General features: G+C 35.8%; 1 protein-coding gene across 6 annotated transcripts in view; it reads right to left on the minus strand.

Moving 5' to 3' along the window:
* The window catches only part of RASA2 (RAS p21 protein activator 2), a 144337-nt gene that overhangs the window by 98902 nt on the left and 30209 nt on the right, over positions 1–15226 (minus strand). For all 6 annotated transcript variants that reach the window (XM_078071060.1, XM_078071056.1, XM_078071063.1 and 3 more), the window contains exon 4: positions 6924–7018. In XM_078071060.1, the coding sequence (XP_077927186.1) occupies positions 6924–7018 (95 nt within the window). The remainder of the gene's footprint in view (positions 1–6923; positions 7019–15226) is intronic.

A 15226-nucleotide genomic window follows, 5' to 3' on the forward strand; every position in this document is an offset into this window, starting at 1 on the left:
AGGACAGTCATAGGATACAATTCTGGCCAATGAGATCAAAGTAGATGTTGCTGGTTGAGTATCTGGAGAAGCTTGTTGAATGGGACTCCCTAACTTCAGCATTCAGCAGGGGCTTGAGAAGCTGAAGAGCTTAAACAAAGCAGTCTACAGTCTCATGATGCTGGGCATATAAAAACTGGAGTCCAGGGCCCCCCAAGGTAGTGTGCTGCTGGCAAACAGGCAGGCTTTCTGTTGGAATCTCTGAAAGACTATGCCTAAGGAGTAAGGGTGAACAACAACTGACCAGCCTTTACAAAGACCGGAAACCTCGCCTAAAATCAGCTGACTCCCTAACTAGATTGAGGTGATCACCTGTAGACAGTAAGTAAAGTAAATCTTCTCTGAAGGAAAAAAAAACCGTATCACCCACAGCTTCAAATTATCTCTAAAATATTTCATATTTTTCAATGTCTAGCATTCCATTAAAAATGATGAAGCATGCCAGAAGACAAGACCATACACCAAAAAACAAAAACCAACAAAAAGCAGGAGATGCAGATGTTGGAGTAAACTGACAGAGGTTAAAATAACTGCTTACATTTTTTAAGGTAGACAACAAAATGAAAAAACGCAGCAAAAAATTTGATAAAGTATATCAAATGAAAAGTTTAGGATTAGGCAATAAAATAACCAAAATGAAGATGTATTTAACAGCGAATGAGCCATAGCCAAAACAAGAATTGGTGTAATGGGAGATAAATTAGTCAGGGGCAAATATCCACAATGAAGCACAGAGAGGGAGAGAGCATAAGAGACATATGAAACATAGGAAAATGGTCTATTATTCATGTAATCGGAGTCCCAGAAGAGACAGAAAAAATAGGGAAGGAGAAAAAAAAAGATAAATAATTGCCTGGAATTTTCCAAAACCAAAGACATCAAGGCAGAGATTTAGGAGCCCCCAGGAACACCCACAGGATAAACATAAAGAAAATCATATGTAAGCAGAGCATAGTAAAACTGCTAAAAGCAGATCAAAAGAAAATCCTAAAAGCAACTAGAGAAAAGAGACATTAGCCACAATGAAGCAACTACAAGACTCTGACAAGAAACTATGTTTGACGATAAACATGCAATGTGATTTGGTCCACAACTGCTTTCTTATTATCCAACCCCCTAAGGGAGGTTCAATGACAAAACAGTGTAATTTTCTTATATGTCAGGAAATACTGGAAGATCGAATACCTCGCACTGTATTCTATATGTTTTATTTAAAGTTAACCAAATTTTGGGGAGCTAATATTCTATATGCATTTTATAGCAATGATTACGTTAGGTTGATATATGCAATTATATCACATTAATTTGTACTAGACAGCATATTTAGGAACTTATATTACTCTGGGACTGTCTGAAGGTTTAATAATATGCTAGCTTTATTTCAAATACTTTTATAAAAGTTCCCATAGAAAAATCTGTGATTATTTTAATGGTACCATATAGAAGATACCATATGAATTTCTGCATACAGTTTGGGAAGCTCCGGTGTATTATGGGTATTTGGGCAAAACCCAATGCACACACTTCAAAATTTCTTCAGTCTTTTTTTTTTTTTTTTCAGTTTTTAGTTTTTATCACAAAACACTGAATTGTAACAACCATTCCACATAAAAGAACTCAGTATATCTCGACGGGTGAAAAGTTTTCTTCATATGAGGGGAAAAAAATCCCAACTTCCTGATTTCCAGATGTTTTCATATGTAGTAATTAACTATAAATCATTCTGGACACAACTGGCTATCAGATGAAAAACAAAATAAAGGTTTTAATCTCTCTTATTTATGGACGGATCTGCTTTTCCTCTTTGAAGAAGTATTTATTACAATCTAGAATAACTCCCTTCTTTGTTATTTCATGTTTACAAATTTACAAATGAAGTTTCTTCCTGCAACAATGAATTATACCTTTACATTCATTATGTTTTAATCAGGCATGTTTAAAAAAACAGATGTATATATTATTAGGTATAATCACTGCATTTGTTATTTTTTTTTTTTAAAGATTTTTTTTTAAGATTTTATTTATTTATTTATTTGAGAGAGAGAGAGAGACTGAGAGAGAGAGCACATGAGAGGGGGGAGGGTCGGGAGGGTCAGAGGGAGAAGCAGACTCCCCGCTGAGCAGGGAGCCCGATGCGGGACTCGATCCCGGGACTCCAGGATCATGACCTGAGCCGAAGGCAGTCGCTTAACCAACTGAGCCACCCAGGTGCCCTGCATTTGTTATTTTTAACGCTTGTTTAAATAGAAAGGGCAGAGGCCATATTAAAAACAGTAACAACAACAACCATAAAACAATCAATAACTTATGGCATGATCCAGAAATTCAAGATAAGCTTGCTGGTAAAGACTTATTAACTAAGTAATTACATCAGAAGACGTGATTGACAGCACATCTAGGTTTACTTCTTGTACAAGTTCTGTGAGACAAATAGCCTTAATTAATTAGAGTACCAACTTGTCCATATAAGGGAAATGGTTTAATCGGTCTTATGTGAACGTATGCTCTTTATCTCAGCACCTAAGAACTAAAGAAAGGAAAAATATTTCAAGTTTGTTGTGAGTTCCAGCACTATACAGCTAACAGCATGGCTGCAGATCACTGAAGCCATAAGAGGATGTATAGAGAGAGGCACCAACACAATCCAAATTAACTTCATTTGTGTGGCAAAGAGTAGTAGAAAGAATACCAAGTGAAGTAGGATGATAACCACAACCAGAAACTAAGGAAGAGAATGTTTCAAAAAGGAGTGGTCAACATTATGAAAAGCACTGAAAGATCATATAAGAGGAGGACTGAAAAATGTCCACCAGACTTATTGACACAATGTCATGGGTAACGTTAGTGAGAGCCCTTTGTGCTCTCCCTCTAGCTCATTGTGGAGTATGAAGGCGGATCAGAGTGGGTTCAGAAGAGAATGTTTCAATCCACAGAGAGTAACTACAAAACAAAAACAAAAAAAGAACAGAAAAAAAAGTGTAGAAAAATGCACTCATGAAATATTAATAATATCTTGAATGTTTGAAAAGAAAACTGAAAATGATTAACATTATTAACAGCAATAATAAAGCATCTGGGAACCAATCCAAGTTAAGAGGTTTAGTGTTCTTTGCAATTTTCAACTGTTTTAGTATAAAACCCATCTCACTACTGTTGGGATCTTTTCAATTCAAGGCTAAATTACATTTCTGCATGTTACTTCCCTACAACTTCAGAACTGAAGGGAATCCCATACACTGAAGTTCTCATTTCAAAGATGAAGAGCCTCAGACAACAACAGGTTACAACTGTTTTGGGTACAAATGGCAATTAGTAGTAGAGCTAGGAAAACAAACAACTTACCCTCTGAAGTAGAAATGCCAATCATTTCCTCTACCTAAACCCCTTTCTTAGGGATCATGCCTACCCAAAGCCCCAAAACGGCCTGTTCTACAGTGACTTTATCCCCCCAGTCATACCAACTAGTATGCAGTAGACATCTGGCCCTAGTTGGGCCAAATTCTCTAAATTGCGGCAGAGAACTAACTCAGATCTCAGAAAGTGAGGGGTGGTATGGTCATGTACACTCAAAGGCTGATGTGGGCATTTTTTTAGCCGTCAACAAGAGATTAAAGAGAAGCAGAAGTGAGAAACATGTAATCTCATCAGACGTACAAAAAGAATACAAGGGAATCTCATCATTAGTGGTTTTTTTCCTTTCATTTTGCAAAGTGAATAGTATTAAAATGAGAGAGCAAGACAGAAAATATTAACTATTCATTTACAAAATAAGAGGGAAAGGAAAAAATACTATTTAAACAGTGAGCACTTATACTCAATGAGCACAGTGAGCGTACGAGTGGGAAGAAATGAATCAGTGGATCTCGGTTCCCAAGTGCCCCTTGCAGTATCTACGGCTGCACTGAGTGTAAGTCCACAGTTTAAAAACACAATATATATTTTTTTATTCGCCATGGTCCCAAATGCAAGTCAACTATTTAATGTAGTGATCAAGTAGAAACAAACCACCCAATATTTTAGTATACTTTATGAGAAATTAAAAACTTTTCAAAAACGATTTTGACTCTGTGAACTGTATCTAGTTTATTACTGTAAGAACCCGACCTCCGCTTTAGAGACAGCTCCTCAGTAAATGCCTGACAACTTCCAGCTCTCGTTGGCCATACTGAAGTTCCTGTAATTATACTCCAAGAAGTTTCCTAGGAACTTTCAAATGCCCCTCCCTTTTTCTTTGAGCTAATGTGAGTAGGCTTCTGTTCCTTATACTCACATGTCCCCGCCTAATAATCTGTTGAAGCCTTTTCGTGACCAAAACTACGAAGACTGAAAAGCAGTAAAGCACCATGGTTAGGAATTTTAGAATCAGACTAGATCTCTGTTGGAACCAGGGCTCCATCACCTAATAGTTCTGATTTTGGAGATGTCATTTAACCTTTCTGAATCCATTTTCTATATTTGTAAAATGCGGGTAACGCTTCCTACACCTCATAATGCTTTTCTGAAGAATAAATGAAAAAATATGTATTAAGTACGTAATACTGTGCTTGGTACATACTGTTTAACCACTAATAGTAATTATTAGGTGGAATTCCTACTGAACTCAATCCTTCTCATAGCTTTCTCCCATGGCTCCATCAATTGCTATTATTTCCATGATATTTTTGTAAAATTTTATAAACTTTATGCAAGTGAACAAATTTATTAACAAAATAGGATTTGTATGAATCATGGGCTGCTTCTTCTATCTTTTCTAGGCTCACGAAGTTAATTTAGTATTCCTAGATTAGTTCTGGGGCCAAACAACATTTCCAGTAGTACTATATTAACCTGAAAGGGGTTCTGTATCCCTCCCACCCACTAAAGCACTTTTCCTCCTAAAATGTATTTTAAAGAATTAGCTCTAATTAAGTATCATTTAAGCCAAAGACCTATAAAGGTTAATAACTCATGGTCATGAAAATCACTTATAACAAGTAAAAAATGCTGACATTATCTCTAATAATTGTTATTTCCAGAATTTTTATGTTTCAGAGATGAGTTTTACATATACCACTAAATAAAAGCTTGTTATCCAATACTAATCTTTAATACCATCTCCAACAATTACACAGAGTATTCTAGAGAGATTTCTACTTTTTGAGAGTTGGGGGCCTTGAATCCTTTAGCAAGTTAATATTTATATTTATATTTTTATTGGAACTTCAATAAACTACATCTTAAAATAATCCTCAAATTTCATTTCACACTAAATTCTCAAAGCCTTTTCTTATCTTGCTTTTTGTTAAAATAATTAAAAAGGAAAACTGATACTTTCTCTCCTATCTGCCTTTTGGTAAAGTTATATTATGGAAATGGAAAGGACCACAGAGCGACTGCCGGTAGACAGGTATTTTACATTTGTGTAGCAACTGACAGCTTTCACAACACTGTTAAAGACATTTCACTTAGTGGCGCCTGGGTGGCTCAGTCGTTAAGCGTCTGCCTTCAGGTCATGATCCCAGGGTCCTGGGATCGAGCCCCGCATCAGGCTCCCTGCTCGGCGGGAAGCCTGCTTCTTCCTCTCCCACTCCCCCTGCTTGTGTTCCCTCTCTCGCTGTGTCTTTCTCTGTCAAATAAATAAATAAAATCTTAAAAAAAAAAGACATTTCACTTAATTCTCGCAATCCTATGAGTCAACATGGCAACTTTTATGCCCATTTTATAGAAATAAATTCAAGGTCAGTGAAGTAACCACATATGAAAATTAACACCTAAATTTTCTGACTTCTCGTGTAAAAGCTTTTCCATTTCGTCACACTGCCTCTCACCTGGGTCACACACGATGGTGGCTAAGTGCGATCTGAACGACAGTTATTGCCAAGTGGAAATGAGGTCGAGTGAATAAAATAGGAAAAATTTCAATTATTTTGTACTTAAGAAGGGGTTTTATATTCAAATACTTAAGTTTTTGAGAATTTAATCAAAGAGAACGCTTCAGAGGTTATGAGGAAACAGAGACACAGGCACTTTATTTGCAAATATCTGTGGGTGTATATGCAGCACTTTTTTCTTGTCTTAAACTTCTGTTTGAGTCACAGTGGCAAATTATAACTTCTTTGAGAGAGGAAGAATTCTGCTTGCAGTATGTCCTCGGGTTTCACAATGGTTTCACAATCCTTACCATATTTTATAAATAAAGAGTTACAAAAAAAGGATTCCCTTTAGATAGAAATAACAATTTCTAAGAGCAACTCAGACTTTTCAAAAACAAATAGAAAGCTAAGCTACTTGGGGCTAAACATACACCTTTACTCACATATAGATCTGTAAGACTTCTTATTTTGGCAAGAGGAAAGAAGAGCTTTAAAAAGAGTAATGACACCCTTTCAAATAAAAAGGTGAACAACAGGAAGAGGGTGGGTGTGGGAATGAAAAGGCTCTTCAAGGTGGGCTCAGGCATGGTTTGAATGAATAACATTTTCCCAAGACTAGTTTATTAAGAGAGTAAACAGAGCATCCTGGTCAGAAGAAATGAAATCACAGACTTCAAGGATTCTCCTCAAAGTCAGAATTAATAAAACATAACCTTTCTCTTAAAAAATTTTCCCATCTTAAAAAAAAATTAATAATTTGCCACTGTGACTCAAACAAAAGAACTAAAGCAGGAAATATCCCCCTAATATAACCTCCCCAAACTCAGAACACACCCACAACGTGCATTATTCTTGAATTCATGTGGCAAGGCATTTCTTTCCAGCTATATATTATCTAAAGCTCTATAATATTTGGTCCCAGAATTTAAAGTAATGTATGATAAGCACTGTCTACAGAAACAAGTACAGTTTGTTTTCCACCGCTTTCTCTATGCTGACAGTCTCTCACATCATCTAAGCCTTAATATTTACCTGAACCTCCGAATTGGAATCGACAGGTTGTAGTGAAAACCAGGTTTCTTTGCCACTGTGGTTACACAAATCTTCTTTTTTGATGGCTACTTTTCCTATAGGAAAAAAAACAATATAAGGGAAACATTTTGTATCATCATTAGCACTGTAATGTATAATACCTTACAGAAAATATTTTAAATTAATTTGTACCTATTGATACTAAAAAATCCATTTTTATAAAGTATTTTTTTTTCCTCATTAAACTTTTGTTTTAATGGGTCTCAAAATTCTGTGACAGATTTTTGGTCAAGGTGCTTTTTTTCTTTCTTTCTTTTTTTTTTAAGGTGTTTTCTGTATTCTAAAGAATGAAAAGTGCCTCATTTCCCCCTGCCCCTTGGCAGACCCTTTTCTGGGTCATTTTGAATCAGATGATTAGATAAAAACTCAACTGTAATTATATGCAACTGCATTTTTCAGTAGTTATTCAGATTCACGTTTTCACCCAGAATACATTCCACCATGTAAAAAGCAATGTACAATGATAGTGCAAACTAATCCTCCCAATTGGTTAAAACTATGAATAAACCGTATGTTCTATCTAGGCAGACCCATCTCCATTTAATAAGAGTTCATAAAATCCTATTAAAAAAAACAATATCATACATCACTAACAATATTGAAAACTGACTTGAAAATTCGGGAGATTAAAACAACAATTTTAAAATCTGCTTTTATCAAAACATTATAAACACCACTTATGCTGCTTCAATGCATACACACACACACACACACACACTCAGGGCAGTTCCCTAAAGAGTTTCTACCTCTCAGAGAAAGATACAGTACAATGAACAAAGTTGTATGAGAGGAAGAAACAAATGTTCTTATTATAATAAAGTATTTGCCATGTTGGTACAAAGCATTTCCTTCCTCAATTCAAGTTTTAAGAAGCAGACACAGTTTTGCATATGACTGGCAATTTATTCCAAGAGTCAACACAAAAGCTTTAACAAAAGATATATACTGAAGTCAAAGTTTGCTTTCTTTTATCAAATAAGAATTTTTACTTTAAGGGTCCTAATTGTACTTCATGCCCTTTCTCTTCTGACCTATCTTGGTCTCTTAGTTCCACGTTTGAAAACTTTAAGGAAACAGTAAAAAATTTCTGTCAAGATATACCAATTTTTTGTGTATCAAGTGGAAAGGAAAGACAGGACAAGAAAACAAACCCAGAAAAACCTTTAAAATTTTATTTGGAATTAGGTAGTGGTGATGGTTGCACAAATCTGTGAATATATACAATGTGTGCACTGTATGTTAAAATAGTGAGTTTTATGGCATGTAAATTACACCTCAATAAAAAATTGTTAAAAAAATTTAACCATATTAAAATTTTGATAAGCTTATCTTCCTTTTCATGAACTGGAACTCAAACTACAAACATTATCTACATATGTGTAATTTTAAGGAAAATATTAAAATACACAGCTACAAGTATTTTCTTTAGAAGGGCAACTGTATTAATATATAACCCAAAAGAGAACTACTGAAAATTCATCAGTTATATCCAGTAACACATAAAGCTTGAAACATGTAAAATTTTAAAATTAATAAACTGGTCCTCACAATTAAGCACAAATCCTTCCAACTTTCTTTAAAATATACTGGATGAAATCTAATGTAAAGGCCAAAATCTTCTTGTGAGTATATGGAATTCATAATTCATTCAAATTTTGTTAAGAAACGGCACCAGGAAAATTATTTCAGCCTTTGTTTGGTTAAACTTAAGATACAAAATGATGGGAAAACAGAAATTCTTCCAGTACCAAATACGTAGACTAAAAGTCAAGTACAGGATTTAGGTACTAACTGTAACGCCCAAATATTCTTTATACTGTTGAAGAAGTTTAGGTTAAGAGTCAAATCATACAAATTTCTTGATATGTTTTACCTATAGATTTTATCAAATCCCTGGCAAATCAATACAATACCAGGAATGGCTTAGGATATAGAATTATGACGAAGTATTAAATATTGCATGTCACAAAGGATCATGATTATCATAATTCTTTCAAGTGGTTCCATTTACCATTGATTCCACTCCAGGTATAAACATTAAGGCAATGTGTAACAGTTTGATATATATATATGCACACATGTAAATACAGAAATAGATCTATATATCCCATAGCTGAAGGTCTTACATTTCAAGAACAACTCATTTCCACCTTTAAGAATCTTGGTATCTATGCATCGTTTGTGTTCTCTCCCCAGAAAAATGCACAGATATTATCTGGCAAACTTTAAAAGAGTTTACTCACCATCCAGAAACTCACTGGTAGATTCCTGGTTAAGACTCCTATTCTACAATTTCCAGGATTTTTAGATTTATATATAATTTATGAATATGTATGTTGATATTTACAAGTATCACCAAAGCAAGCCCCCAACTTAAAAACAGAGTTTTTTAAAAAGTTTATTTGGAAGTTTACTGGTTTGATTCATTTATTCTTTCAACAAATAGTCACAATGGCACTGTGCTTTAAATGCTGATGTAATTTCCAGGCTCCCCTAACCAAAGTATGTTTTACCAGCAATGCTTCTGAAAACTAGAGTAGGAATCTACCTATTCCATTTATGACTCACAACTCAGATCACTGGATATACATCTTCTCTATCATAGGTGCCTTTCCCAAAAGAGAATCCTCTCTTAGTTCATAGGTAAAAATTCCCAGAAGCCAAGTACCTTCTTCCTCTTATTTCCTATCTCATGCATCCATGGTACTCACTATCATGAAAGAGTTGAATGGTTCTTTCTTCTCAAAGGGAAACCCTTCTCTGATCAGCTGCATAAATTTTGTGACTCTAATGGTTCCAAACATAGTTTAGTGTTTACTATTTTGAACAAAGTTAACTCATTACCTTAGTGGTCATGAAATCAACCACCTCAAAACAAAACAAAAACAAAAAACAAAACACAACAACAGCAACAAAACCTCCCAGGAACAAACTACCCAACAATTTTAAGGTACTATTTCATTTCCCCACTGTCCTGACAAACTCACAGACAGAAAGAGCTTAGACCAAACATAAATACATACACATACACATACCAGATGCTGTATTAGTTCCTTAAAATAAGACAAGGCGAGGAAACACCATAAGAAATGAAGGAACTGTGGGCACAGAAACCATCTCTATTGGCCTCTAAGTAAAAAAAGTACTCTCAGCTTTCCAGCACCACTTCTAAGCAGCATTTTCTTGCCATCTATAAAAACTGTGTTATATTTGGGTCCCATTTTTAGACACAACCTATTCTTGGAAATTTCATCCTGATACAGATCACCAATTGGCAAATCTTGACAGTCCTGTTCCTACATGGACACTAGTAGAAATGGCTGAAAGAGCAGATAAAAGCAGTGACAACTGTGACTGCCTATACAGGATGAAAAAGGACCAGAAGACTGAATAAATTCTGGCAGAGTCAACAACAGCAGTTCAGTCAACAGTAAAACTTTGATGCTGCCTTAGTACACAGAGTTTAGGGAGATACCTTTTGTTCTCTGTGGTAACAGTCCAGTATATCAATGGTCTCCAATAAATCATACTTCCTTGATCTATGCCATTGTGTGGTCCCCTCCACCACAGACTCTGGGTTTGACCATGTCACCTGCTTTTGCCAAATGGGACATCAGCAAATGTGATGCAAGTAGAATCTTAATTAATAAACACCTGTGCAGTAGGGTTTAGCCTCTTAAAACCCCAATATCATGTGGAAAGGAAGACCCAGATGATAGCCAGCACCAGCCATCAGATAGAGGAGTCAGTCCATTCAGTCCAGTCAATTTCCCAGATAACTGCACATCAGCGACCCCAGGTGAGACCAGCAGAAGAACCACCCAGTTGAGCTCAGCCCAAACTGACAACCCTCAGGATCATGGCCAAATATATGGTTGATGTATTAAGCCACCAAGTACTGGAATGGTTTGTTATGTAGCAATAGATAACTGATACAGACCCTATGCAAACGGATATAGAAGTGTAGTCTTAGGCAATTTTTAAACGGTAGGTTTGACTTCAGAGCTAAATGCCAGCAGAAATGACAAATCGAAGAGTTGGAAAAGACCTTAAGGAATCTTACTTAAACTCAGCCTTATTTTATAGATAAACCAGGCCTAAGAAGGTAAAGTTATGTGTTTAAGGTCACACAGCTAGTAAATGATAGAGTCATGAATGGAATTCAGGTCTCTGACATCCCAGTGAAATTCTTTTATACTGTAATGAACTGAGGGAAAAGAAAAAAAGTTGCCAAAGTCTACTAAGATAACCACAGTTTAGTTGTTTGAGAGAGCGTGTCTCTCTCAAACTAAAATACCTAGAAAATACACATAAGATAAAATATAGGGGCACCTGGGTGGCTCAGTCATTAAGCGTCTGCCTTCGGCTCAGGTCATGATCCCAGGATCCTGGGAAGCAGCCCTGCATCGGGCTCCCTGCTCAGCAGGGAACCTGCTTCTCCCTCTCCCTCTGCCTGCCTCTCCCCCTGCTTGTGCGCTCTCTCTCAAATAAATAAATAAAAATCTTTTAAAAATTACACCTAGGTTAAGTCTCCTGCCCTGGGGAGAATCCACATTTTTTTCGGCTTGGAAAAAGGAAATCTCTAGGAAGTAAGAACAGGAAAAAAATATGGGAAGGTAGACTACAGTGCTTGTGTTTCTGCTCTCGCTAACTCTCTCTGTAAAATAAATAAATAAAATCTTCAAAAAAAAAGAAGATAAAATATACGTTTTAATTTTCGTATTATGATTCTCACTGGAAATGGAAATACATTCCTACATAAAGTTTTTCTCTTCTCTTTTTCTTTCCTTTTAAGAGAAGACACTATACCTTAGAACAATGTATCATACAGTAAAAGATTTTTAAAACCTTAATTTTGCAACTTCCTATCTTTTTATTGCATAGTTCCTACGTCTCAAGTTTTTAACTGATCCATAATCGAGTTTTTTCAATAACTACCTGGCATATGAAAATGCCTAATATAAAATATTATGCCCAATATTGATAACAGTTATTACTTCTAGGAAGGGGAGGGAGTCAGTAGTCAAAATTAACGAGGATTATCTGTAATACCACAATTTAAAATTCTCCTACAAAAAGAAAAAAATTCATATATTACTTATACAATTAAAAATAAAAAACAAACAAGCTCTTAAAACTGTATTTGACCAGTATACATTCTCAGATCTTCTTAAGTTTGAAAGATGGTTCTCTCAACTCTAGTTCAAATTTCATTTCTAGAAAATGCTATGGCACTGTTTAATCTATAACTTGGCAACTAAGAGTTACAAAATAATTGAACCCAATTTTCAATAGCTCAAATTTTTTTTAAAAAAGCAACAACCCAACTTTATGAGTTAATGACAAAAGAAAATGTTAAACTACAAAAACATCAAATTTCATAAATGAAAGCCATTTTTCAACTTTAAATTAAAGGGTACGTACAAATTGAGTTTCAGTTTCCCATATGTAAAAGGAAAAAAAAACTGCTACTAAATGTAGAAATTTTCTCTCTTAATAAAAATAAATTTATTTGCGGGGCGCCTGGGTGGCTCAGTTGGTTAAGCGTCTGCCTTCGGCTCAGGTCATGATCCCAGGGTCCTGGGATTGAGCCCCACATTGGGCTCCCTGCTCTGCGGACAGAGCCTGCTTCTCCCTCTCCCTCTGCCTGCAGCTCCCCCTACTTGTGCTATCTCTCTGTCAAATAAATAAATAAAATCTTTAAAAAAAATAAGCTTATTTGCAAACAAAAGTTCTCATACCAAATTATGCCTTTCTGATACCACTCCACAAAAAACGGATTTTTACTTAGAGGCACCTGTGTGGCTCAGTCAGTTAAGCGTCTGCCTTCAGCTTGGGTCAGCAGGGAGTCTGCTTCTCTCTCTGCCTCTGCCCCTTCCCCCCACCTCCCCGCTTGTGCTCTCTCTCTCTCTCAAGTAATAAATACAATCTTAAAAGAAAAAGAACTGATTCTTACTTTTTTTTGCTTAAAGTACAATTGACTTGCTTTAAAAACAAAAACCAAAGCACAGGGGAACTTTTGGAAATCATAACAATAAACCTCAACAAAAGGCCTTTTCAATAAATACTGTATGATGATTATAACATTATGTGCAAACAATGAAAATTACAAAACATTTTCTTAAGAAGACATGATAATCAGAGACACACTCTCAAGGATCGCTCATAATCACCAAGAGCTTTATCCAATCCTTATCCTGCTCTACCTCTCTCTAGTTGTTGACATTAAAAGATCCCCTGGCCCTCTGAGATATGAATCTCTCCTCTCTTCCTACCCTCCTGATAAACTTTATCAGTCTTCACTGAAGCCTCATTTTCCTGGCATTCTCCTTATCTGCTCCCAGGACAATTTCATTCATTCCAGCAGAGGCATGAAGTATCACTTAATGCTAATGACTCTCAAATTCACCTCTCCAGCTCTTCTCTCTAAGCCTCAGATCTGTATTTCCAACAGCCAACCAACCACCAGTCCACCAAGATGTTCCCCAGGTAATACAAGTTTAACTTGTTTGAAATCAAAGTCATCCTCTCCTCTTCCCATCCCCCACTCAAAACTGAACGGTCCTGCAGTGTTCTTTATCTCAGTTAATGACAGCCATAGAAACAAGATTCTTTTTTTTTTTTTTTTTTTTTTTTTTTTAAAGATTTTATTTATTTATTTGACAGAGAGAGAGACAGTGAGAGAGGGAACACAAGCAGGGGGAGTGGGAGAGGGAGAAGCAGGCTTCCCGCTGAGCAGGGAGCCCGATGTGGGGCTTGATCCCAGGACCCTGGGATCATGACCTGAGCCGAAGGCAGACGCTTAACGACTGAGCCACTCAGGCGCCCCAGAAACAAGATTCTTTTTAACCCTTTCCTTTCTCACATCCCTTTATCCCCTTAAAGTCCTCAAATCCTACCTGCAGCTCCTCCAGTGAAGTACATTCCCTCATCTGCATTCCCACCGCTATTGCCCTTTGCATCTCATCTGATAATAGCCTCCCTGACTCTAATCTCTCTAAACCATAAACTATAGATTACATATGTAAAGTGTGTGTATATATACTTTAAAAGAATATATACAGTTACATATAATTACATACATATACATTTTACATATGTAATCTACAGACACTGAGTTTGGACTTTGGAAGTACCACTGTCTGCCACAGAAAGTTGTTAAACCACGAAAGTATTCATGTACATATAGTTACATGTAATTTTTAAAAGGTTTCTCATTCTTAAAAGGCTCAGCACTACTGTCTTAGGATAAAGTCCAAAATCCTTAGCACAGCCTTCAGGGTCCATCACAAATTGGCCCCAATTTATAGTCCCTGCTTCATTTCTACTGCCCTCTTCCTAAGTAATTTATATATTCCAACAGATACACCACAAACATGATTTATTTTTTATCCTCTAATTCTGCTAATCCCTATTACCTGGAAATTTCTTCCTTTTCCTAAGTAGTCTGTTAATCCTCCACCAAACAAGATTACCTGTTCTCCCAAGTACTCTGTTCAGACCTCCAGCAAAGATCCAATTGTAACAAATTAGAGTATAAGTGTGCCTCTTTGATAGCCTGGGAATAACATGAGTCTTATTCATCTTAGTATTCCCATCCTTTATATGCCACACAGAAGTGTCTGTAAATGGCTGTTTAATTGAATTGAGGATGGGGCCTCAGGGGTGATTCATAATTGATGGTTTTCTAGAAAGAGAAGAGTCCGCATATAAATAAAGAAGTCAGAAGAAGAAAGACAACTAGGAAAATACAAAGTCATTAAATTGTATTTTCCTTGGCTTTCAACAAGTTGAATAAGCAATCAAAAGAGTCAAATATGACAGAGGCAGATAAGGATTCAGCACTCCAAAAATGCCTTTTGTGACAAAGAAAAAAGTATTTGTTAAGTGTACAGCTGACAAAAGTTAACATATTTAACAAATAAGTATGCATAAGAACAACGAAATCCATCCAAATGAAAAATAGGCATAAGAATGAAAAACTAGTTCATAGAAGAAAAATGTAAAAGACATAAACACATGAAAAATTCCTCAAATTCACTGATAATCAGAAAAATACAGTTAAAAAAATATTATTTTTCACCTGTCAAATTGGGAAAAAATTTTTTCAATGCTAATATCCAAGAATAACCAGGGTATGGTGAAATGATTATGCCCATGCCATGTTTGGGGGAATTTAAATTAGTAAAGTATTTCTGGGGGCCAATGTGAAAAACAGAGAGAGAAGAAATTTCAAAAATATT

The sequence above is a fragment of the Halichoerus grypus genome, chromosome 1 (genome assembly GCF_964656455.1).
Source record: "Halichoerus grypus chromosome 1, mHalGry1.hap1.1, whole genome shotgun sequence".
Taxonomy (NCBI): Eukaryota; Metazoa; Chordata; class Mammalia; order Carnivora; family Phocidae; genus Halichoerus; species Halichoerus grypus.